This window comes from Hyposmocoma kahamanoa, unplaced genomic scaffold, assembly GCF_003589595.1.
Source record: "Hyposmocoma kahamanoa isolate Upper Pololo Valley unplaced genomic scaffold, ASM358959v1 76, whole genome shotgun sequence".
Classification (NCBI taxonomy): domain Eukaryota; kingdom Metazoa; phylum Arthropoda; class Insecta; order Lepidoptera; family Cosmopterigidae; genus Hyposmocoma; species Hyposmocoma kahamanoa.
Genome location: NW_020653900.1, coordinates 13056390 through 13084173, shown reverse-complemented (window position 1 = coordinate 13084173; position 27784 = coordinate 13056390). Strand labels below are relative to the sequence as shown.

At 35.8% G+C, this 27784-nt stretch overlaps 1 protein-coding gene across 1 annotated transcript; it reads left to right on the top strand.

The window, feature by feature from the left end:
* Positions 1-2749: 2749 nt before the first annotated feature.
* On the top strand, positions 2750-26815 carry LOC113232640 (Y+L amino acid transporter 2). The gene is made up of 13 exons (XM_026467411.1): positions 2750-2754; positions 4020-4272; positions 11144-11287; positions 15162-15264; positions 15909-16034; positions 19333-19426; positions 21133-21274; positions 22979-23109; positions 23251-23419; positions 24959-25052; positions 25765-25923; positions 26292-26347; positions 26581-26815. The coding sequence occupies exons 1-13, from the start codon at positions 2750-2752 to the stop codon at positions 26581-26583; spliced, it is 1479 nt and encodes a 492-aa protein (XP_026323196.1). The 3' UTR covers positions 26584-26815.
* The last annotated feature ends 969 nt before the right edge of the window (positions 26816-27784 follow it).

Sequence of the window (27784 nt, the reverse complement as noted above, 5' to 3'; positions counted from 1 at the left end):
CACAGCAGGCTCTTGCGCTTGGATTGTATTGATACTGATAGGGTTAATTATTCGAAGTTTCCATGTTATAAAATAAAATATAAAAAGAAAGAAAGAAAGAAAACACATGTATTTGTTTACCACAATGACACTACAAAAGACAAAAAAAGAGAAGAACAAACTAAGTATTTGCTGGAAAACGCAATGCGTTCCCAGCACTGGTTTGCAGTTAGGACTTTAAGTGAGGTCATGGATCAACATACGCAATACTTAGGTATTTCAATATAAGAATAAAATAATTGTGTATATGTACATATTAAACTGTAACAGATGTATTTGTGTAGGTGTGGGTGTGTGTGTTGTATATGTTTAAATACTTCCAAATAATATATGTATAAGTATGAAAATACATTATAATAACTAATACACTATACCTACATCAAGTAACTAATATGCTCTCAACAGAAAGTTATAGTTTTAAAAGTAGAAAAAGTATAAATAAATAGGTGCAGAAAAAAGTTAACAGCATTCCTTTTGAATTTTCAACAGGAGAGCCTGAAGCTTGCGCTTAAAATATTACTACTGGAAATAAATATATTGATTAAGATACTTACTTTAAGTCTCTAAGTCCTAAAATAAATATTTAATTACAATACTTTAACAAGATTACGACGGAATAATAGAGGCCTTGGGTTCCCCGCGACCGCTGAATCAAAAACCGTTTTGTCTTGTTAATTAACACTGTCTCTGATTTTGTTTATTATTATTATTATTAATACTGCCTACAAAAATAAATCTCAATTTCACCACGTGCACAGGGCCGTAAATAACAAGAAGCCATACTGTACGTACTTATAGGTTCATTACGACCGCATTATCCAATTTATATCAAATTGCATTAACTGATCGACTAAATCCATACATCCTCACATCAACAAAGTACCTACATTTTGTGGGTTAAATGACAGTTGCTTCTCTATAATATTGTCCTCCCAAGGGGTTGTACATAAAAATGTGCACAATATCTGTAGTGATCCCTATGATCATGTAAACGTCCAGTGTACGTAATAATGAAAATATCGCGTTCAAATTTAGCGTTGTACATTCTATATGACCATAGAGTATCTCTGCCGTCCACTAACTAAAACTAATATCCGTTTTAAATAGCAAAAGAAGACCACAAAATTGTTCTCTTTTACAAACAGGTGAAATTGCTTAACGTGTTCCACTTATTGGAACTTACCCTAACGATGCATAGTTGAAATACCATCAAACAATTTCCATATTCTAAAACTAGGTTATGGTTTTTTATGACATCTCAAAAAAATATTTTTCACCTCACTACCTCGGAAAGGCTTTTTTCTTCATTAGAAATCTGCATGCAAAAGCGTTTTTTTTGCACGCTAGCGTGGAAAAGTTTTTTCAAATTTGAACTTGACAACTAATTGTGTTTATTAAATTCTTTTAATTCGTCGAAGAACTAAAAGAATTTCAATAATCACTTAATCACACAAAATAAAAAGTACAAGCAAGAATAAAAATTGATGAGGTGTAAATTCAGAACGCATCCGAAGATAAACGCTTCGCTCGTGGTTCAATCTTAGCTTCCTTCGCTTGCTCAGGTTTCAATACCAGCACTCGCGTTAAACAACAACTTGCATAACAAATAACTATTATCATTTAGCCGCATTATATATCATTTAGCATTTTAGTCAGCGGAAGGCAGATCTAAAACAATACGTTATTCATACAAAACATATTTAATATACTACAGGGCATATAACGCTTTTCCCATTGTTGTTTGCTGGGTCTTAGGAGGTTATTTGAAATCTTGTAAATGAGACCATTCAATTATTTTTGTGAAATTACTCCACTAGTTTGTTATTATAATTATTAATACAAAGATCGACAAAATAAGAAAAATTTCCTTCTATCCGGCTGAGTTCGAATCTGTCTGAGTGAACAAATAAATTTCTCATAGATGGCGCTACGGCAAAAAAGTCGTTAAAAACCAAAAACAAAGATATGCAACAAGCACAGAAAAATTAAAATCCTCTAGTTTGTTCCGTGGCTTAGTAGGCTTAGCGTCTGACACGGTTTGCTGGAAGACTTTGGTTCGAGTCCACCCGGATAGAATGTATTTTTTGGGATCTAAAATAGCATATATTCGTATTTTAACACTTAGAAAGTTACTATGTACGTAGTGGCACTGCGACTGTTATGGACAGGCGTGTAGGTTACCATCAGGCGCACGACTTGTTCGTCCCGTCACTATTATAAAAAAATAAAGTATCTCGTGTTCTTTACAGCTCTATACCATAGCATAACAAGAGTAAGTAGGGCAACTTCCGCCAAATCGGCGAGTAAATGCCTACACTACTCTCGAAGCGTAGTGTTGTGATATTATTATTTTAGTTGTACCTATTAATTTGAAAACATTAAGGTGCTCATCACAATATTCTCGTGATATATTGATAAAATTTTTGTTAAATGCACTCAGACCAGAACCAATTTAAATTCTAGATTTAGTACCTCTCGTTTGTTCTGACTGAAAACTAGCACCTTAGGGAACTTAGGCATATGTTGAGTCAGCGCCATTTCACTGCTATGACAAAAATGTTTTATTTCTCCTGTAGTATTCAATCTGTATTGTGTCATATTAAGTGTTTATCTATCTATCTAATTTGGAAGAGTTACTTTCTTAAATTTGTCCAACCGGTAATAGAACACTTTTGGAAGTTGCGTAAGATCGTAATGGATTAGGACAAATATGTCGTAAGGGGACGCGGACGGCTCAATTCGTCTGTATTTAATTTCTTTTTTGGGCAAGTTTGTTAACCGATTTCATTGATTCTTTTTTGTTTGAAAGAGGATTCTTAGTAGTGATCCCTTTCAAGTTTAAACGTTAAAATCAAAGTATTTATTGCTTTCGTGTGTTACATAATGCTCTTAAAATTAAAATATTATCAACATGACCCTGTTAGGGTGTCACAATTAAAAAATATACATTAATTAAAATTTAAAAAATAAAAGAACATAAATAAAGTAGGAAATGAAAATATTTTTCCGGATATAAATCGCGTATATTTGTTTTTTCAAACAAACCAACGTTTCGGACTCTTTACAGGTCCCATGGTCACGGTTGACTAAGATGGTACAGTCATCTTTTTCTCTGAGACATAAAATAAATTAAATCAATCGATATTTTAATTTGTTCTGAGCTACGCAAAAAATATTTGATTTCTATAAATTAACTTTGATAGTTTTATGTTGACCCTCAAAACCGGGACAAATGAGCGTTAAAATAAAATTTAGATACTTGTTTTTAAGACTAAGTAAATGTTGATTCTATTTGTATACTATATATATATTATATTAATTTTAATATAATTTGACCTGAAAATATGTTCGGAAACGCAAGCAAATTGACTTCTGGCACTCGCCGGCCGCTGCCGTGACACGCTCGCTACGCTCGCTCAGCTCGTGCTACTTTATGGAACCTAACTTACTGAACGGAGGGCGCAACCAAGCAACCAAGATTTATTAGGAGATCAATATCAAAAGATATACCGGTTACAAATGTCATCAGTCATTAAAAAAAAAGAATGATATAAGAAAGTAGATCAAATATAATTTTTGAATACCAAATATTAATTTAGTGTGTTTAAACGTAATAATACCTTGAATGCAGTTCATTTATAATTTATCCGTAGATCATCCTAATATAAACGGAACAATGAATATGGCATCAAACATAAAAAAATATAGTTTATTTTAAAAAGTGCACATTTACAAGAGATCAATTCTATATTTAAGGATAAAATAAAATTATCGTTTTTTATTTCATTAAATAATTTTTAGTTCTTTTTATATTTTTTAATCGTTAAACATTTCGTGACTATCATAAGCGTGCGTTCTTTTTAAACAAAAAATTTACAGGAGTCCCGTTCTGAGAAAAAAAAAGTCCACCTAATGTATACCGCCCAGGAACCGTTTGTACTGTTTCTTGAATATAAACCGCTTGTTAATTCTTTTACCAGGGCACCAAAAACATCAAAACAAGAAGAATGCGAAGCGGAAGCTCTGAAATCGGATCCGGAAGACGATGGCGAAGGAAAGCCGGAAGAAGGAGGGGCGTTACAGGCAAAGATGTCTCTCCTCAATGGGATCACAGTTATCGTAGGCTCCATCATTGGTAGTGGGATCTTCGTGTCCCCCACCGGGGTTTTGAAGTATACGGGAAGTGTGAACGCCAGTCTTCTCGTGTGGATTGCCTCCGGAGTTTTTAGTATGGTAAGTGTTATTTTATGTTTCGGTCTCTATTTCTTTGAATTTGTTCTCCAGTACGGTTAGCACGACAGGGCGCGACTTGCGCGCGAGCGAGCGACATAAAGCGCGACATTTCTATGCGAGAAAAGCAGTATCTCGCGATTTATGTCGCTCTCGTGCTAGTTGTGCGCGGTCGTGCTAGTGCACTGGTCTTTCTGGTGCTTCTTCAGACGTCTTAGCTACATCGGTTTATTCCTTGTACTAGGAAAATTACTTGATCGATAAAATTATTCTGCAGATTGTCCATAAGTGACAAAGTACTGTACGTGTCAAATTTACATATTGAGAAACCTTTAGATAACAAGTGAACCAATCCGCTGGCTGGTTGGGCTAGGCTATGGCCTAAATTCTCTCCTTAGATTCTGGCCTGAATTCGCCCTCAGTTGTGACACGTATGAATGGTTGATAATGTTGATAAGTGCAACACTTAAATAAAATTCTTACAAACGGACCAGAAATACTTACATAATATCACACTCTTAGTTTAATAAGGTCATATCTGCAAAACGACAAGTTTTGAGGAGAGAGGTTTTAATAATCTACGAACGAAATTAGGCGACTACTTTTTTATGCCCTAAATAGGAAAGTTATAAAATTTCACATAGTATGTGTGTGTGTTAAGATAGGTACGATACGATATTATATCCGTGCTGCAATTGAATTGTTCATTCTTTTGGCTTTACTCCCAGTAGGGAAAGCGAGGTTATTAAAGATTTGTGAAAATAATTGAAAATAAAACGTGCATGTCTTCCCAGAAATAGAAAAAGCGCCCCCAAAGCTTCTTAAAATGTCACCATCAATTTAGATTTTCCATCGTTTATTTATTTCGTCCCTCCGGTTTTGGACGGACTGTTTATAATTCTCCAGTAACAAGCTATTTTCTGTTTCCCGATGATTGCTTTTGCGATTTAAACCTTTTTCATCTTCTTGTTATTATTAGCCTAGTTAAGGCTAAGAGCGGTTACACACGGTCACTTTTAGCAGCGATGCAAAAGCGATGCTAACGCGATTCAGTCGTGATGCAATTGTCTATAAATCCCAAGTGTAGCGATGCATTTCCGCGTTTGTATCCATGCAGTCGCGCGTTTGCATTAATGCAATCGCCTATAAATCCATCGCCGTGTGTAACCACTTTAAGGTTTGGTTTGTTTGGTTGGTAGTCTATAGAATAGTACATAACTTTTATTTTATTACGTTTATTGCATTGTATTGTGGTGAGAAATAAATAAATTTATTATTATTATTAAAACAAAGGAACATTACGGTAGAGAAACATATTATTACATGTGCTTTGAGTACTTAATATGCACATGGCGACGTTTTAGTCTCTTAAATACGATATTAATAACCGATAATATGACACTAAACAGTGTATTTTGTTCTATCTCTGTTATGGTAAATAAAGAAACGCAAAAACTGTTTTTTTCTGATTAGGTTTTATTGATTGTCAGTATGTTTCACCACCATAATATTCAATTATTTTTTACACTAGTTTGTTAAACAAAGATCTAACACTTACAAAAAATTCACTTCGATCCAGTTGGATTCGAACCAACGTCTCCTAGCTAACCGTGGCAGACGCTATTTTAGTAGCAGTAGAGCTCACAGTAGTACTGCCACTTTACCTATTTCTGCCGCCAAGCAGTAATGTCAGCATTACTGTGTTCCGGTTTTGAAGGGTAAGGGTGCTAGTGAAATTACAGGCGAATGGGACTTGCCACCTTATGTCTCAGGGTGTCGGGCGCTGTGGCAGTGCCCCTTAGATTTTTGTGATTTAAGTGCCACTGCAACTGTTATGGACAGGGGTGTCGCTTACCACCAGGCGCACGACTTGTTCGTCCCGTCATTTAGTACTATATGAAAAAAAAAACTGAAATAAATTATGTTACAAAAAATGGCATAATAGACAATCAGTCATTCAGTTAGTTTATCTTTTTACATCCAGTCATCTTGCTGAAAGTGCTACGACGCTGATTTTCACTGGACCCTGTAACAGCATACACGAGACACGGAACACAGCATACGTGTTATATGAATTAGTCTAATTACGCGTATAACTAACATTTGATTATGAGTTTCCATTTCGGTAATTTAGTGACCAAGTCTAATCCGCGTAAATGTTGTGGCATCGAGTATATAACTAGAAATAAAAACGAAATAAGGGTCATTCATCGCTGGCAACTTTTCAGGTAAACGGGCCTTTAAATATCAACTCTCGTTTGCACTGAAATCACAAATTAGAAAGCTGAAATAGTACAGCGCCTACAACTGACCTGTGCGTAGGTCTCCGTATATTCCAAAAATATTCTGTATTTATTGTAATAAAGATAATATCTCTAGCAAAGGGCACTTCCATTTGGTGGTGTGGGAAAAGGAGCAAAACAACTAATTGCAAAACAAACGGAATCACATTTCATCGGTAATTAAATATGTAATTTTGCAATTTATGTCCATTATAGCAAATTCTAAGGTAAACCGGTCGATTTGAAGTGAAACAATTGGCGACACCGACGAATGTTTCGAATACTGGCTGTCCAATCGGAGCGCAGTTGTCAGAGTAATGATTACGCAGAATAGTTTTCAGACAAATTAAATGACATTTCGGCTCTATTTCTGATTATATCTCGACTCGATGTGTTGTGGCAACCGAATTAGCGTGATTTACGGGAATCTACATATAGTTACCAGTCCGTAGACAACATAAATAAACGCTTACTGTGCAAAAATTAAATTCGTAGCCATTGAAATAGCAAAACAATAATGTTAAATCCCTCTCCTGAGAAATTTGGTTTGGGCAGACACGCGCCTTTTACCATTACTACATACGCGGATTAGCATTATCCCAGACGATATGTAAAATTTTATAGCTCACCTACTTAAGCATAAAAATGACATCGGCTAATTTCGTTCATAGAAACTTTAAACTTCTTAACAGTTGTCATTTTGCAAATGTGACCTTATTAAACCCGTGTGTGATTTGTGTGTAATTTTTCAGAACAGTAAACACAATAATGTTTGTAATTAGCATTTTTAACAGCAATAGTTGTAAAAGAGCTCACCCAGGGTAGTACTGCCACCTTACCTATTTCTGCCGCCGAGGCATTTCATATATGTTTCGTACCTTTTGAAGGGTACGGGTGCTGGTGAAATTACAGACACGTGGGTGACGGGCGCAGCGGCACTACCTCTCAGATCTTTGCGATTTAAAGCTCTGGATGGCACTGCAACTGTTATGGGTAGGCGTGTAGCTTGCCATCAGGCGCACGGCTTGTTCGTCCCTTCACTTAAATATTATTAAAATAAAAATAAATAGTTAAATTATACCTCTTTCAGATACTACATTACTTTGATGATATATTTAATCTAGAAGTTTATAAGTTTATAGTCGTCGAGGTTTTCACTCTAAATTATATAATTGTATAAACACGCAATGTTTTTATAGAAGCAATCGTTATCACATGACACATGGCTCGTTGATAAAAGTTCAATTAAAAATATAAATAACATTACGACTAAAAGCGCGTGATGTTGTTAAGTGCGTACTTTGCACTTGGCCTCGTCAGAAACTCTCGTTTATGTTGAAGGACTATTTTCCGCTGTTGACGTCACGAACAGTTAATTCAAAAGTCAGTGCCGTCTGTGTTGAAGAGTTCCAAAAATAAATTGGAGGCTATCAATTTTATTTTTTCACAATTTCATACAACAATCAATCAACAATATTTACTTGCTTACTTATTATCAATGATCGGGATCAAATGTTCCATATATATAGCTACAGGGAGTGGCATAAAGTTGTTAAAACCATATATTCAATAATTACTTTTTCGAATTCCGGATTTCCGGAAATGTTTTTACTTTATCGTAAGACTAAACTCACTAAGTGGATAATGGTATTTTTTATAATCATTATTGTGATTTTAATTTCACTGCCACGCAGAGGTCCCAGGTTCGATTCCCGGGCCGGGAGAAATATTTGTATGGCCTACATTTATTTCTCTCGTAAATTGTCTGTGTGTGAGTTTGGGTGTAATTTGTTTGGGTGTGATTATAAAAAATATCATTATCCGCTCCGAGTGCGTGTGAGTCCCTGGGAGTGCATTTTGGGAGTGGGTTTTGTCTTACGATAAAGTAAAACCATTTCCGGAAATCCGGAATTCGAAAAAGTAATTAATCAATATTTGGTGGTTTTAACAACTCTATGTCGCTCCTTGTAACTATATCTAATTTTAATTTAACTGTATTTGATTTGTTTTCTTTTTTGGTGTACAATAAAGAATTTTTGTATTTTATTGTATTGTATCTATACATGTGTCTATATGTATATGTAGAACACTTTTTTCCGACTATTGCTTATTATACTCACGTCCTTGGATTCCCATTGGGATAGGCTGAGACAATCGATCTCCACTTAGCACGATCTTGACCTCTCTCGCTTTACTTACATTCACGATATCTATGTACTAGCGTCATTCACCAAAGTTTCAAGTTTGAATGCAAGCCTTTTTATTCTTCTCACTACGCACTCCTTTTTAAGAACACTCTCAATTTTCTTAATGTTCTTCGTGGCCGTTTTGGTCAAAGGCATTGCACGTAATTTCACACAGGTAGTGTTACGGCAAAAAGCTGTTAAAACCACACTTACAGACACACTCAACGTAGCCCCGCACTAGGGAAACCCTGTGTCGCGGGTGCCATGGACACACACATATCGTCACGAGAGAAATAACTGTAAGCCATAAAAATATTTCTCCCGGTCCGGGAATCGAACCTCGGGATCTCGGCGTGGCAGTTAGCAAAGTCTGCAACAGTTCATGTACCTCACTTAGGGAGATTTTTATGGAAACTGGCATATTGACCATTGCATCACAGTTTATTTACATTTGTATACTTTCTGTGCATTTGGATAGTAAATTATATAATAAATGGAGTGACGTAGTATACAGTTTTAATACTAGACATAAATGGAAGAAGACTTCGGAGGGTTCTCGGTTCTTTTGTGGAGAAAGGTATTCAGTGTTATAATAACATTCCAAAGGCTGTTCTGGATATATTCTTTGATAAGTTCAAAAATCATGTAAAGGCAGCTTTACTAAAGAGAGGATAATTATTATCTGTTAGGGATTACATCACAGAGTAAATATATAAATGATTTACGAACTCGAATATCAAGCGTAACTTGCTTACGTGCAAAATAAAGATAATTTTGATTTTGAACAAGCACGTAAAGAAATTCGTAACGTCTGTTAACTAGTTCCGTATCTTAGTTGGGAAAGCGACAGCCCCGGTTTGGCGAAAAAGTGGTTAGTTCAAGTTCAGCTGGATCGAAGGACCTTTGTGTTTGTTTGATCTTTGGATCAATAAAACTATTTAGTGGAGTATTTTCACAAAAAATATAAGAATACAATACAATACAATACAAAATGCTTTATTTCTCTCAAAAAGGTTTACAAAATGCAGATTTGTTACATATCATGTTAAATATGAAGCACCTTAGTGAGAGCTGGAGCCTGTACTAGGTTGGGGACCTGTGTTACAGATCACCATGATAGTAAAAAGAATATCATGATAATAAAAAGATTATATGATACTCAATAAAAATAAATACCTGTTACAGTTTTAAAATTTTCAGCTGTTTCTGTTTTGTCACAAAACGTAAAATTTTTTTCGAAAAAAAAAACGATTTTTCAATAAATGTTGAGTGAAGCTGTACTATGTTCATTTAAATGCTACTTTATATCTAATTGTTATTTATTTAAATATAAACCATTGACTTACAATTATAATATAAACGTTCTTATTTTTAAACGAGTTCAAGAAAGGAGAAGGTTGTCAATTCGAAAGTTTTATTTTGTATGCTTAGAATAATAACGCATAGAATGATAGTTTCATATCAAACGAACTGTCACAAGTGAGGCAAAAACCAAATTCATGTAGGCTAGTTTTAGTAGTAGGTTAATTTTCGGTTTTAGTGAATATTTATATAAAAATACAAGTTGAAACGCCTTACTTCCTTGTGGAATGTGATGTTAGAATCTATTTTATGTTTGTCTGACGTATTTTTACACTCATTTACCGCATTTCGTCATTTTTAGCTAAAATTCTTGATCTGTTCGCGGTGCAAGTTGACCTTGAGCACTGAAGGCCCGCCCGCTCGTGTAGGCCCATTGGGCGCGCTTCAATTTGCCTCATTTAGCGTGTGCGGACTAGGTTTCTATGCATTATTATTCTAAGTTTGTATGTATGTTATGCGATAACTGCGGCATTTGTGAACCGATTTGATGATTCTAGTTTTGATGGAAAGAGGGCACCTCGGTAGTCCTATTTAAATTTGAAGATAATATTCCACATCTATGAGTGGTTACACAGGGCGACTTTCGGCAGCGATGCAAACACGCTTATAAATCCCAAGTGTAGCGATGCAATCACGCGTTTGTATCGATGCAATCGCCCGCTTGCATTGCTGGAAATCGCGCGCGTGTGTAAAAGTCGCCGTGTGTAACCGCTCTAACGCTCTGGTCACACAGAGGCGGCCGCGGAAGCGTTCCGGATGCGGGATTTTTTGTAATGTACGAGTTCATATAAACTCTGCCACATTGAAACGCGAGGCGAGCGCTGTGTAGTCTGAGTATAAGGGTGGCAAACTAGGGGATGAATCCGGTTTCGCGCACTGTCCGGTCACCGATTCCAATAAAACTTGGCAAATAGATGTAATTTCACGCACTTTTGAGTACGTACGTACGTTTTGAGCACTCTGTACCTCGTATATATTCTCTTTTTGTACCCCTTTAGAAATGTGTGTGGAGTAATAAGCATTTTCTGCTCGTTTAATCAACAGATAGGCGCGTATTGCTATGCGGAGTTGGGCACGATGATTCGCTTAAGCGGGGCGGACTACGCCTACATCATGGAGACTTTCGGGCCTTTCGCCGCTTTCATCAGGCTCTGGATAGAGTGCATGATCGTCCGACCCTGTTCTCAGGTAGGTGGTGTCTCTATCTTATGCATTTTTTATTAATTATTTAATGTTATTATAGGAGGTACAAATCTAAACTAATATAATAAGTGCAAAAGTAACTCTGTCTGTTACGTTTTTACGCAGTTTTTACATTTTTATTTTGATGAATGGTATAGATATAGATGGGACCTAGGAGAAGGACATAGGCTACTTTTTGTCACAAAAATAAATCTTAAGAGGGATGAAATAGGGGATAAAAGTTTGTATGGAGAACCAATAAACTGTTAGTGACGGGCTTATTGTTCAAAATAATTATAGTTTTAATTTTAGAAAGTAAGGTGCAACATTGATTCGCTCTGGGTCTTTTGGAGGGAAAGGTGTCCTTTTTATTTTGACGTTCAATTATTTTGTGAAATCTAGTTTAAAATGGAATAGGATAGTGCTATTGTGCCGTAATCGAAGATTAAAACGCGAAATTATACGAATCTCGAGCCCGTTCTAAGGAATCCCGAGTCAATCCAAGCACGCCGCCTCAAATTGCTTATCCTGTTTGTGGCGGCCATATTTACAGAAACATAATTAAACGAAGACATCGCTCAAAGGACTTGTATCCAAGCCAAAATTGTTAATAAAGAAAAAAAGGTTCAACATTTAATTTGCTTTTTTTTGTATTTCACTTTGTTTTTTTTAATGCTGACCAAGGCGAGGCAGTCCGCTGCTACTCGTGACCCGTACCGCACAGCAACATTTCTCAAACTCGTATCTTAAAGCACAAAGTTACTTGAAATGCAAAAAATGGATTGTATATACAAATGTTGCAGGCTGATTTCATATCACATGTCCTTCATAGTTACACACTGGCTTCTACCTAAAGTTTTATTAAGGGCTGTTCAAGTATAGAATGAATAGGCATTATTCAGACATACGCGCAATGTCTCAGATTGTGATTGTGTGTTATATATGAGTACAAGGTTTTTTTTAAAAAAATACTATGGCAACCTAGCAGTAACTGCATATTATAAACTTTTCATAATAGATGTAGAAATGAAACTTCGTTCACTATTACAAATTATATTATAAGATCTTTTCACTATACATCCAAAGAAAAAACTCGTCCTTTCTCGTCAAGTATGTTTTTCACAATGGCGGCCGCCTGTCACGTTCCGTTGATATCGATGATGATGATATCAATTTATTTCTTATTTCGATATAAGTAATTCTTAATGACGCACAGTAAGTTTTCTAACAAAATAAAATTAATTAATATCGCGATTCGCTCACAATATATTACTTACACCATAATTATCAATTTTTTTTTATTACTTTTAATCATGCATCAGATGTTACTTTCGTACAAAAATAATAATACTTATTTTTAATATGTCGCTCTAAACGGCGATAGTGGCGGTAACTGTGTGGTAGCAAAAGAAACCGCTAGCGTAAATACCAGTCCGATGAAAAACGCAGGAGCGGGGGTGGGGTCGTCGGGAACGTGCTTGCACGTTTGAACTTACTACCTTACTGCCAAATATAGTTCTAAGTGTCAGATAGTACAACAAAAACATAAATGTTTATTTTTGGTATATTTATTATGATTTTAAATTAGGGACTTAAGCGTGTATAAAAACATACTTTATTTACCTCATTTCGTACGTATTGCAACGTCCATGGTCTCGAAGGGACTGAAGAGGCGGGTGTCAACATCTTCTATTCGCACTTGGCCTACATAATTTATTTGTACACTACGTCATAACAAAATAGTGACGCCTACATTAAATGTCTCAACGCGTAGGAACCTTCTTTTGTCCCATTATGACCTTTACCCCCTAACCACATCAACTCCCACTACTTTTGTAGATAAGTATCATAACCCATACACTTGCGTACAAGCACTTGTAGAGATATCACTCGATATCATAGAATAAGAATAGACAGCCTTATACGAAGGTAAATACTCAAAAGCTAGGAAACTTGATAGATTAAAAAAACATACAATGAAAGTGGCTTACGCCTCCATTACTATCAGACCCGATGTCGCCAAAAGTCGAACATTCTTAATTTGAAACGCTACAAAATCTTGATATTGATTGGTCGTAGTTTCAAATTTAAAAAGAAATAACAAATTCTGGATTGTTAATATAATTTAAACTTTGCCCTGTTGGCGTATCGTTGAAAGTTTAATACAATCAGTACCTATTATTGCAAGTTACGACGTTTTGATATTACATTGAAATTCAATCAACGTGCTGCCATCTAGCGGTTAATTGCTGAACGACGACGAATTAGAGTTAATTTAGTTCTCCAGAAAAGCGACCTTACTTATTGCTGGGGTTATAAGCGTTACTGTCGTTTCTTGTAACAAAAGAATTTCGATGACTAGAAAATTGAAACATTATTAAAAATAAGACTTTTCGATGATATAAAATACCACCACGGATAATATTTTTGGTGCGGTTATCATTTTTGCGGTGGCATTTTTCTAGGATTTTAGAGAATTCGCACTATAGAATGACACAAGCGAAAATGGCGCACTGAGCTCAGATGGGTCTTTCTTAATTTTTTCTATCCTCTGAGGTCTTTTCGAGATCTATAATTGGAACGCGTCAGACGCTAACTAACCACTTCTACTGACATTTTTTATTAAAATAAAGTCAAAGGGCAGAATTCGAAAAAAGAAATCCAAAAAATGAACTCACATTGTTCTATGTAGTAGGATAAATACTAGACAAAAATTGCTTTCTAGTCCATTACTTCTTCATTACATTATCTGTCAAGTCTATTAACCTTTCGATGATTGCCTATAAAACTCTATCTTAAGACATTCTAGTAGGTATCTAATTTCCGTGGCATTACGCAATCTTTTCTTCCTTCATAATTTGGAAAGTTCTACGAAAAGATTAAAATTTGTTTAATTTGTCGTTCCAATATTCATATGTATAATAGCTTGGCTCCGACTTAGGTCTATGACGTCTATGTATAAATTTCAAAGCGTAGGAAGATCATTTGAAGGCTATTTACATCTCTGTGGGTTTTATTTTTTCTTATCCTACGCTGGATTTTTGCCGCTTTATCTTTGTTCAGTAATTTGATTGCTAAATAGATCTATGATAAAAATTGTATTGCTTGCATTTATAATATTAGGGGAAATTGAAATGGAAAGATCAGAATGAGCAGAATTTATTCTTAACGTTACTTTTAGATATTTGGCTTATAATTTTCTTATTTAATAAACGTTCCTAAATTCCTAATTCAAAAATAACATACTGCCCTGATAATCCCAAAAGTGCTATCTCAATCGGAGTAAGTTTTGATAAAATCGTATTTTTGTTAATTGTATTTTCGCATCTTCAAAAATAAATCTTTTTGAAGATGTTAAAACTAATTTATATGTATTTTTGACTAATACATGTATTGACATACTACGTAATTTAAGGAAAAATTGAGATATTTAGTGGTTAAGTTAGATAGCGCTATTTCTATTATACCATTAGATGCGAAATTATTATAGCTATTGAATGGTAGAGAGATAGCGCCTTTTGGCTTAACAGGGCAGTATTATGTAATGAAAACTGTAAATTATAGCCCCAGACTAAGTGCCAAAGTTTAATATTGGCGCCCAGATCGGGTCCGGGGCTACCATGAGATCTGTGAACTTTTATTTGCACCGTGGATTTGCAATATTGCTACTGAAAGTCGGTTTTTATTGAAACAAACGGTTCGTACGGACGTGATTTTTTTTATTCTTTCTCTTGATTTGTGTTGTATTGTATATTCTTGGTTTTATCACAGATACAACGGATGTGTATATAGCTTTTGTTGTTCGTAATGTGTTTGGCTAAAAGCTGTAGTCCTGTATCATTAGTTCTTGTGTATAACATTGCCTTTTTTGTCCCTTCAGGCTATAGTAGCGCTAACGTTCAGTACGTACGTACTTAAGCCGATGTTTCCGGAATGTGACCCTCCAAACGAAGCTACCAGGCTGCTGGCTGCCTGTTGTATTTGTAAGTACTAACTTATATGATATTTCACAGGTGTACCAAAAAGATCTAATTGAAGCTGATTAACGTATCCCGTTTGACCACCGTGTATCTTTTTTTTATAATATGAAGTGATCCGGCGAACAAGTCGAAAGCGCATTCTTTGATTATTTAAAGATATGTTATCGTTACAGTGAATGTTAGGAAACATTTATTAATTATTTTGTATAGGAAATGAAACTATTTTCTCGGATTTAAATCGCGTATATTTGTTTTTTCAAACAAATCATCATTTCGTGCCCTTTACTGGTCCCATGGTCACGGTTGACTGAGATGGTATAGTCATCAACTAGTCATGTCTAATATTAATGCAAACCACCCTATTTTTTCACTATAGTCACAAAAGTTATTAATTAAATACCTTATTTTTAATTTTACAAAGAAACATTCCAATTTACGCTACATTATATTTTACAAATTATTTCATTTTAATAATATGAATTTTTATTAACTTACATTTATTATTAATTGCTAATGAGAATTAGAGTAAATTTTGTTTAGGATTTTTCGTTAGAGGAAATAAGCGATTTAAATCCGGAAAAATAGTTTCATTTCCTATGTTTAACAATCGCGAAAATTGTGTCAAATCATTGTGATATTGTCCTCAGTGTTGTTGACATTCGTGAACTGTTGGTCGGTTCGAGCAGCTACTCGCGTGCAAGATTGGTTCACGTATGCGAAGCTGCTTGCTCTCTTTATTATCATCGCAGCAGGCGCCTACCAGCTGTGCAAAGGTTAGACTTCACCTTATAACGTTACAGAATACGCAGTTTCGTATTTGAACAACTGTTTTTACATAAAATGTTTATTATAAAATAATAATGCTAATAAAAGTATAGGTATACATTGAATGGTGCTTTATTCGACTGTATGTTTTTTTGTATGTACATAATATGTCCCGCGATAACTTCAGTATTTGTGAATCGATTTTGAAGATTCTTTTTGTGTTGGAAATACCTCAACTAAACTAAAATAACTATTAAATTTGACCAATTTCCATGGTCCCGATTTTTTTCGTTCCATACAATGAAATTATCCTTACATGAAACTAAGTCGATCAGCACTAAAAAAATTTGATTAATTTTTATGGATAACTCACACTAGACTATGTCATTATATTTTTATTCAATTAAAAGATAGTTTTATGCTTAGAATAATAACGCATAGAAACCTAGTCCGCACACGCTAAGTGAGGCAAATTGAAGCGGGCCTACACGAGCGGGCGGGCCTTCAGTGCTCAAGGTCAACTTGCACCGCGAACAGATTAAGAATTTCAGCTAAAAATGCCGAAATGTGCGGTAAATGAGTGTAAAAATACGTCAGACAAACATAAAATAGATACTAACATCACATTCCACAACCAAGTAACGCGTTTCAACTTGTATTTTTATATAAATATTCACTAAAACCGAAAATTAACCTACTACTAAAACTAGCCTACATGAATTTGATTTTTGCCTCACTTGTGACAATTCGTTTGACATGAAACTATCATTCTATGCGTTATTATTCTAAGGTTTTATGTAAATGATCTGCTGTTTATAGTACAAGATTTGACTAGACTTATATTGTTTGCTGATAACACATCTTTAATATTTAAATGATTTAAAGAATTAAATTTTTCAACTCTCTGCTAAGTCAATATGTTCGCTTAAATATAGCATTATTTCCGAAAAATAGTAACAGGCTTAACCTTAATCTTAGAAACAAAAATAAACTTGCGAGCCCTAAACTTAGACTTGATAAAGTTAGCTCGTCATTTGTAGGGTACGTTACGTTTTTAAAATAAATTCCAGACATTGTACAAAATTTATCAGAAAAAAATTTTTAAAGCTCACGTTAAAAATGTACTAATTAGAAAAGCTTATTATAAAATCAATGATTACATAGATGATACGAACGCATGGTGTACTTCCAACTATTCCATTTGTATCAGCAAACTAAAGTCTCTCTATATTAAATGTATGGGAGTATTTAATGTTAAAATTTTGAGTATAATCTAGTTTCTTTTACCGAAAGCGCCATCTGGTGCCTTAAGCGAACTGTTCAATACTATACGGAAAGGAAAACGCCGGTATATGCGTGTTTCCTAGACCTGTCGAAGGCTTTTGACCTGGTAAATTACGACTTGTTGTGGGACAGACTAGGACACACGGATGTGCCGGCTGAATGTATATACTTACTAAAGTATTGGTACGGTAACCAAATAAATTAGGTGAGATGGGCTGGCGAGATGTCTGATGAATACAGATTGGAATGCAGTGTGAGGCAGGGGGGCCTTACGTCTCCCCTGCTTTTCAACCTGTATGTGAATGGGCTTCTGGACGAGCTCAGCAGCATGCATGTTGGATGTGTTTTTGACGACAAGTGCGTCAATAACATCTGCTACGCAGATGACATCGTGCTGCTGGGGCCGTCTATAAATGCGCTCAGGAAACTTGTTGCAGTTTGTGAGAGGTATGCGGTCGAGCATGGGCTGATGTACAACTCAAAAAAAAGTGAGTTGCTTGTTTTCAAAGCAGGCAACCGCCTCCCTAACGTTGTACCATCGCTAGTGCTCGGTGGCGTGCCTCTCGGTAGAGCATATAGTTTTAAATATCTGGGACACGTCGTAACAGACAATTTAAAAGACGACATGGATATAGAGAGGGAGCGCAGGGCTCTGGCTGTGCGTGGAAATATGCTTGCTCGTAGATTCGCTCGATGTACAGGAGAGGTAAACTCCTCAGAGTACATACAATACTCTGAGAGTGCAATACAATAACATCTTCAGGATGTTGTTGGGACTACCACGGCGTTGCAGCGCGTCCGGCATGTTCGCTGAAGCGCGGACTGACGACTTTTACGCAGTTAGATGCAAAAAAGTGACGTCTCTGCTGAAAAGAGTGCGTGGTGGTGGCGGTGGCATCCTGGAGATGTTTGCGTGTCGCATTGATAGCGCAATGCTGGATTTCATGTTAGGGATCACTACTGGACATATAAAGCAGGTAGTGATTCCTAACATATGTATATATTAATTGTATTGTGTCAATTTTGTACTAACATAGTTTTAAGATGTGTTGTGTTACTAATACCCCTTTTCGTTTCTTTTTTAATTTTATTTTTGTGCTGTTTTTTTTTCATGGGCTTACGGCCTGAAATAAATGATTTTTATTTTTTTATTTTATTTATTTATTATTTAAAAAAGTTATTGATTTATTCCTTAGGTAACGTACTTTCGATATCAGTTTAAAGCTTGTTGATATCTCTTATAGGCGCCATTTTGCCCAAGTGTTGATCATTAGGAAGTATCTTTTCTTGTTGTTCAGGCACTAATTTATTTAGACGTACTTAAACACCGAGTTCAGCGATGACAATTGTCTAAAGTTTTTCAGCCAAGGAATAGAAATTCAATATCGAGAAATTGACCAATCAAATGACCCTCACTCGCCTGAGACGCACAAATGGCTTGATTATGGTGATGATGTATATTGTTTTGTATGTTTAGTAGCAATTCCACAAGCTATCGGTGAAGTAAAACATTTTGATGAAATCTGCATGTCGAAGATGGTTTATAACGTAGCGACTATGGCCTAAAAGAGTGGGCTTTTTAGAGAGAGAGTGTGGTGGAAGGCAAAATGATGAGTTCTCTTTCATTCAGTTTTCTGTCGATTAGAATACCTAAGACAAAATTTCACAGTGCCATTATACTTACAACAATAATGCATGACACAATCGCCTTTCATACCAGACGGCACCGGATCGCGGCAATCATCCAATGAGCATTTGCCGTCGCCGACGCCTTCCGACCGCCGATTTAAAGTTACTTACGATATAGAGTTTAGTGACCTGCTGTTAACTTTGATAGCAAAATTTTTGAAAGGCTTTCAAAATGGAGGCCCGAACCTGTGTTGGCGAGCATACTACCGTAGTAATGTATAAAAGTTTATTTCCCAATTTAGTACTACCGGTATTGAACCTCTTCATCCAGCGCCCCTTGTATAAACCATTGGGTCGTCGTCAAATCTAATTTTAAACGTTTCTTTTTTTCAGGAAAAACGGAGCATTTCTCTTTCGAAGGTACTTCAAATGACGTCACGTCGATAGCATTGTCGTTTTACTCCGGGCTGTTTGCGTACAACGGATGGTAAGTTTATAGGCGTCAATAAATCCTAATTTGTTAGTCGAAATCCTTTAAGTTCAGTCTAAGAAACCAAATCGCTAAAAACAGCTACTTCTTAAATTTGGGTCAAGTAGGCATTTATATTTGCCGATAGAATGAAAATACTCCATATTAGAATTGCAGGATATAATAATTTTATTCATCACCACATTGACACAACTAGGCCATGAAATCAATTTAAAAAAAACTAATTACGTTTTGTGGAGAAAATTGGAAAAGCGTTGTTTACTAGTTAGTGATTATAATAGAAATGATTTTCGAAGAATGTGACGTCACGAGATTTTTCAATCCTTCTCGGATATCGGGGGTCTCGAAGTATTGAACTATTCGGGTCATCCGAATATCCAACAAAGATACATTCCACAGCTTTCTTATCAATTTTTTTACGTTGACAATCAGGTACATGAATTAAAGCTCGACATCCGAAAACTCTAAGATTATTTAGATTCGGTTTAAAGTTATACATTTTTTTCAAAAGGAGTTAAATTATTAAGTGCGCGATGGCGCGACTTATTTTTCAAGTAAGCAGACGTTTGTACCGCGTCTTCCCAAAACGCTTTCGATAGAGAACACTCTGCCAACATAGAACGTGCTTTTTCAACTACTGACCTTATAGTACGTTCAGCAACGCCATTTTGTTGCGTACTGTATGCCACGGTCGTTTGATGTAAATTGACTAAGTTTACTTATTGTACAATAAGTAAACAATTTACATGTCGCACATGACACTAACTAATAGTAACTCATAATTGTGGAATTGAGATAATTCAATTTGAAAATTAAAAACAACATCGAATGATTATTTTTAAATAAAAATAATAATTTAAGTCCATTTATAAACGAGAATGTACGTATTAGTTTCATTGCGACCGCCATTAAGAGGGAGCAGAGGAAAAATTCCTAATCTTCGATTTGATTTTAGAGGGGTATATCCACTTTAAAGTTAAAAATAAAATATTGTATGAGTAACTGCACGATATATTCAAGCATAGACATTAATCAGAAACATAAAACAATTAAGTTTCCTCGATAGATAAAAATCACGAAATGACCTCTAATTTTCACATTTTTCCGATTCATCCTCGAAATGCTACAGGTTATTAGGACAAAAATTAGATAATTAATTATATTTATGCATGGTTGAGAACTGTCACTACGGATTTTTTTTGAATCCCTTTAGTTTTAGAGTTATTCCGCTAAAACGAATTTGGTACTTTTAATGCGCAAAATTCAACATCTCCTGTCGCAGGTCACGCGAACTTCAGGCATATATTTGTTTCACAAATTTGGGCGGAGCCAACGTCAAAACTTTTTTGGCATGCTCCCTCTTAAGGAAATAATAATAACGTTGAATCTGTCAGTTACAATTATTGTAGCAATATAGCATATATAGGTGCCTGCACGACGTCAGACGGCTCATACCATAGATAAATTTCGTATCTCAGTAGTAGGTAGGTAAAAGGTTGACTAACGATTGACAGTGAAACATAAGGAGTCCAAATTTAACCGACAGAGGCGCTAATAGCTACTTTGCACTAACTTTACACGCCATCTTTACCGCGAGGGACAAATCTGCAACATAATATTAATTGAAGAAGTCGCACGGCAGTCACTCCGACAAGTGTAGTGTATTTTAGTCACATGGTTTGATATTTATTTTTTTCTTACAGGAACTATTTAAACTTCATAATCGAGGAGCTAAAAGACCCTGTCAAGAACCTGCCTCGTGCTATCGCCATTTCATGCGCGCTCGTTACACTTGTGTACACCTTAACGAACATTGCGTTTTTCACTACACTCTCGCCTACAGAGGTGAGAAAAAAAACGTTATAAATTGTAATAATTATTTTATTGTATATCATTATATATATAGGGGAAATACGTACAAAATGACTTATATGGACAAAATGACATAGTTTAGTGACATAGACAACTGACAACTGCATTATATGGCCCAAGGGGGTTTTACTAACCTGTCAAAACGTGAACTCTCGTGGGTTTTGTACGTTACGAGTTTTTTCTTTACGACAAGTGTTTCTATATATGTAAATAATAAGGTTATCGCTAATGTACTTATTTCGACTCATCCGAAGAACAGAGTCCGTTGTGATTATGTAGCGAAAAGAGAATAGGTACATTACGAGAATAATTTCGTTATTCAAACTAAGGCCCATGTAAAGGTGTTTTGAGGATTTGTATACCTTATTTCATTTCGGAAATATAAAATCAAAAAACGGTCGATCTGACATCCACAGCGAAGAAGAACGAACGAAATGTACTACCTATGTCCTGAGAACAAGTAGTCTTGAACATAGATCTTTGTTCTACGGATGAGTCGATTTATTTTATTCCATAATAGTTTGTTATTGCCCACAAATAAGATATTAAAAAAAAATGTTGAATTTTCTTTTTTAAACCCGTTATATGGCAAAACGACCTAAATCGTAAAGGGAGCTCTACGACCTAAATAAACAACGGACACAATGACATAGGTATGCCATTTTGACCTTATGCGCTTATTAAAGGAGTTTAACTTAATTTCTTCATTATAATATTTATTATAATAAAATATATTATAACTTTCTTCAGCCCCAAAAGGACATTTCATTAATGGACAAGGGAAACGTAAACCAAAGACTCGGCAGTTCTCTTTAGTTTTAACTGCTACTCATAATATAAGGGAAATCCATGGAAAATTAAAATGAAAAATGTGCTCAAAGCTACCCCAGCAAAGAAGAGACCAAACGTCACTACAAAGTTGTTTGAAGATGACAGCGAAGAAGAAAATTTTCCGTGTAACCCTCAAGTTAACGATGAGGACTGTGCTTGCATATATTGCTACGATCTTTTTTCTTGATCTAAGCCCGGAAACTGATTATGATGCTTAAATTGTTCGCATGTTCCTAGAAGAACAAAGCGTTTTATTTGTAAACTTTGTCAATAATTGTATAGTTTTCACGTGTATGTCACTTTGGCCATACATAATAGGTATGTCATTTTGTCCATTGTATATGGACAAAATGGTTTTTGATTTGTCTCAGTTAAACTACGAATTATTATTTTTTCTGTTGTTTTAATTCTGTAAATGTTTATTACTTTCAGTAAATAATGTACCAAAAGCTACTGGTGTAGAATATGACTGTGCTGTCTATTACCACTAAATAATTATGACTAAAAAACAAAATCCTATGTCATTTTGTACAGATTCCCCCATTGTATTTCCCCTATTATTTGTGACAATACTCCACACCGCTATTACCAATTGAGCTACGAACCGAGCCGTTAAATCTTAACGGATTTCTCTATGCACTTGTGGTAATACATAGTATTGGATTTAATTATAAATTGTAGTAATAATTTTATGGATTCAGTCGTCTAAAAACGTTTTGTTAGTGAAGTTTTTCAAATGAGACTTTGCACGCGTTTGGCAAGCGAGTTCTCTGTCGTATTAAAGTCTACTTAATGCCTACGTAAGAAGATGGTAATGCTCATCTCTAAAACATATTCGTCCTGCAGGTGTTAGGATCGGCTGCTGTAGCAGTGACCTTCGCCGAACGTCTCTTCGGATGGTTCGCGCTTTCCATTCCGCTGTTCGTCGCTGCTTCCACTTTCGGCGCTGTCAATGGTGTACTTCTTACCTCATCACGGTTAGTATCTTCTTCGCGTTTTCGACCGGTGTTTATCATGGCAACGCGATCCGGATTGATCGTTTATTATGCCTGGTAGGTGTAGTACAGGGCCTCGTCATTAGTGGATGAGTTTGTCACCATCTTTGCCTTCCCCGATAGGTTGTTCTATGCCGGCGCAGCGCAGGGACAGATGCCGGAGATGCTGACAATGGTGACGACGCGAGCCACCCCTGCGCCCGCGGTGCTGGCCGTCGCCCTCCTCAGCCTTGTGTACCTCACTGTCAGCGATATTTATGCGCTTATTAACTATGTTGGATTTGCTACCTGGGTAAGCACTTCTACGGTGATATGGATGTTAAAGCTGTGGTAAAGTATTGTGGTGACCATTTCTGTCAGTCTGCTGCATACGGTAAGACTGAAAACGGGCGGGTTAATTGTTTAGTTTAATTGGGTACCTACGTCACTTGTTATGAACGACTTGACAATCTGCAGCTTGATTTTATTGCTTCTCCCGATCGGAAACTGTGTCTTTTTCGAGTCGAGGCGCATAATTGTGATTTACAACAGGCCCATCGTAAACTTTGACATTTCTAATCGGACCAATAGTTGATTTAACTCACAAATTAGAAAGAGATAGTAGGAATCAGGTTCATCTTCTCGCTCAGAAACCCATCTGATTTCGAGACAACCCGATCGCATCGGTTCCGATTTAAATGAAAATCAGGACGCTGGTCTTATATAAAAAGGCTTGACACTCTGCCTTTTGTTTTCAGTACCTTTTGTTTATAATACCCGGTGATGGGACGAACAAATCTTGCGCCTGGTGGGAAGCGACACGCCTGTCCATTACTGTAACTGTCCAAGAACAGTTACAGTGCCACTCAGAGCTTTCAATCGCAAAGATCTTAGGGACACTGCCATTGTGCCCGTCATCCTAAGATATAAGTTTACCAGTCTCATGTGCCTCTACTTTCACCAGCACGCTTACGGCGCGTGTACACGCTAAGAAATTCGTCGTGTCTGCAACAGAAAAGACGAGAACGGCCTTGTACGCGACAAGAATTTTGTCGTATCTAGCCACGAAAATATGTCGTGTCTGTTGCAGACTAGAAAATGATGAGTATGTACACGATACGAATGCTTTCGGGCAGACGTGTGTACAGTAAACGTGTCAGTGTAGCTGTTGTTTTACTACCGACTGTGTGAAGAAATATGTTCACTACTAATAAAAAAATGGTGATTGCAAATTATATGTATAGAATAATGAATATCTCCCCATGCCTTAAAAGGACGTCGTTTATCTTTATAAATCTGTAAGATTTTGTCCCACAATACGAGTCGTTCCTTTACTAAACTTATAAGTACATCATGCATTTTATTATTCGCAATAAAATTAGTGGTACAACAGTGGCGCTTTGCAACACCAGTCCACGCGCATAAACGTGTCGTCTACTGGCAATGCGCCATGCGGTAGACAAGATTTTTTTCTTGTCCGGCCGAGGCTGGGTACACAGTTCGTGTTTAGAAACGACTCAAATTCTTGCAAAGACCAGGCGACTTTTCTTAGCGTGTACACGCGCCGTTACCCTTCAAAACCAAAACTACTGCTGCTATTGCCTTAGTAGGTTTATTTGTTGAAAGAATTAACCTCTTTTAAAATGCCATAAAGCACAGTCATCTGTGCATTTACGTGTACGATTTCAACAGCTCGGCCCCAAAAGGTAGTTACTAAAGACAGAATAATTTCGCCGAAGAAAGTTTTCTTATCAGCATAAAGAGATTTCAATCTTACCTTAATGCATTTCTTCAAAGACAATTAAACTCTAAACTGACGATGATCAATAAACATATTTGTTACTTTTCCCAGCTGAGTATCGGTGCGGCCGTCGTGTGCTTGCCTGTACTGAGATACACACGCCCAGACCTGGAGAGACCTATCAAAGTCAACATGTTCTTCCCGAGTAAGTAGAAAGCGTAAAAAATTAGTCGGGAGTGTGAAAGTTTAAAACTATCCATAAATAATTCCTGTTAGCACTTTACAGTAAATACCATTGGTGTAATAACCTAATAAGGCCACATATGCAAAATTATAACTTTTCAGAAGAGAGAGGCTTAAAGATTCTACGAACGAAATCAGTCGTTAACTTTTTATGTTTAAGTAAGAGAGTTAAAACATTTTAATACCTTTAGTTCGCATTATGTTAACGACTTTCGCGATATAGAAGCACTTTGACGTATGATCACATGTGGCTTTATTTTACTAGGGGTCCGAAATGAAGCAAAGCGAGCTGTTAAATGTGACCTTTAATAGTACATTGCGTATTAAATAACCGCCCAGTAAATAAGGAATTACTATAGACTCTATATATTTATTATAGACTCTATTAGAAGCCCAAAGTCGAAGGCTGATGAAGGCTGACGAAGGGTTATCGGAGTCGAGGTTCGTAATTCCCGTACCGCCCGTGAAATATAGGTGCAATGTCTTACAACACACTTGTACGTAATTATTATGATTGCATGCAAGCTATCTTGACTATATTGCCGCAAATTAAACCCTCTGGCCTTTTTTCTTCTCATTACAGCCACGGTCAGTTAACATGCATGCAATCATACTAATTACATGCAAGTGTTATGAAAAGTGATATTCAAGTTCACCTCACCTTTTTTTCTCAGTTGTGTACATAATCTGCACAATCCTGGTGGTCTCCGTGCCTGCTGTTGCGTCTCCACAAGAGACCGGCATCGGTTGCCTGATGATCCTCACTGCAGTGCCCTTTTACCTGCTGCTTGTTGAACCTAGGACTCGGATACGAGGACTTGATTTTATTACCAGTAAGTTACCTTTTTTATTTTTTTTTTTCTTTAAAGTAAGTAACTAAAGCACCTGTGTTATGGAAATTGGAAACAACAACGGTATCACAAAGACTACCTTTACTTTGTCTGACCCGAGACAATATAGAAAAGTTACAACATTAACCCGGCCGGAGATCCAATCCCGGGACCGCAAAGATGGTGACGCCATGAAAACCGATGTGCAAGCCACTCGACCGCGCGGATCATTGAGTTGTAGTCAAAAATTGTACTTTATCGTTTATGTTAACCGGAATTATCTGTCTACTAAAAAATATTGTAGTATAATTTTTTGCATCGTTTTCTTGAATGCATAATTATAACGATGTGCTTGTTGTTTTTTACTTCAGATGCTGCCACTCATCTAGTACAAAAATTAACTTTAGCAGTGCGACCGAAAATGAAGGTAAGCGCCATAAGGAATCAATTGAAAAGTAGATTCAAAAGTTTAATAAAGTATTTATTTATTAAACATTGGCTGTAGTGTCATCAGCTTAAAAAGACAACAAATAAACTCAAAACGTAATTTCTTTAAACTAAACATTTATTCGTGTAAAAATTGTAACTTCGAAAACCAGCCCACTTCCCACCACTTTCCCACCATAACCTCAACTAACCTTGTTTTTTTTTGTTTTCTAGTGAACGCCATATTGGAAATGTACATCGCTGCTGACATATCGGATTGAATCGGTTAAAAATCACCTATAACTAGTAGTTGACGCTGCCTCAAAAGGCTATAAAAAACAATATTAATTATCAAAATGATACATCGGAACATGCTCAGTAAAAAAAAATATGTCATATTTATACATAATGTATACAATATGGCGAGCCTATTTTTTTAAATGTTTTGACATCTTATTTCATAAAAAAATAGTGAATTAAAAAACTGACGGCACGGTAGTGCTAGGCCAAGATCATCATAGTATCCTTACATTAATGTTGAAAGCGGCTACTAATTTATATTTAATTTTGCTAAGTGCATGTCGTGGAAAACAAAATAATGAACAATAATGATTAAAAAAGAAAATAGGCTCTCCAACTAGCATTTATATGTGTTTTACTGAGTATATAAATAGCAATTATAGGAACATCGAGTGTTATGTATACAGGGTGTAATTAAAAATGATCTATTGTTTAAAAGAACGAATATATTCAATGAAAAGTATTAACATCTGTATTTGGATGATATCTGTATTTTGAACTCTACACAATGCTCAAGTCAGGATTTGAGTATGGTTTAATGCACTTGAAATCATACTCAAGTCTGCTCAAATCCTGACTTGAGCATTGAGTAGAGTTCTGGAACACGACCCTAAGAGTCAGTAAATTCGGCCTATAGACAATTTGGTACATTTTTAATGTTACACACTTGTATGTAAGGAAAAATAACACGTTGTTGATTGTTGTAGTTTTAAGTCACTTGCGAACAATATATAAACATATATACTTATATATTACTCAGGTATTGTAGATTGTTACGAGTTCATGTTGTGTAAATCACCTATTTTCTTAAAGTAGTAGGTAACAAATGGCATTGCTATATAAAGTTTTGGAGGTTAACAATAATGTTAATCATTTTTAAGATTCATTAAATAAGTAAAGAATAAAATAGTAAATTGTGGAAAATATATATGTGGATAGTAAGAATTTTGATTTTGTTCAAGTTTTATATGACAAGAACTCAATTTTTGCTTTGAACCGCAGTCGATATATTTAAAACAGTAGAAGTATGTCGTTGTAGTAAACAATATAATAATGACATGTATACTTATATATGTAATCGGAACGAATATTGTGTTCTTAAAGTGTATATTTAGATTACGATGTTGGAAAAGTGCAT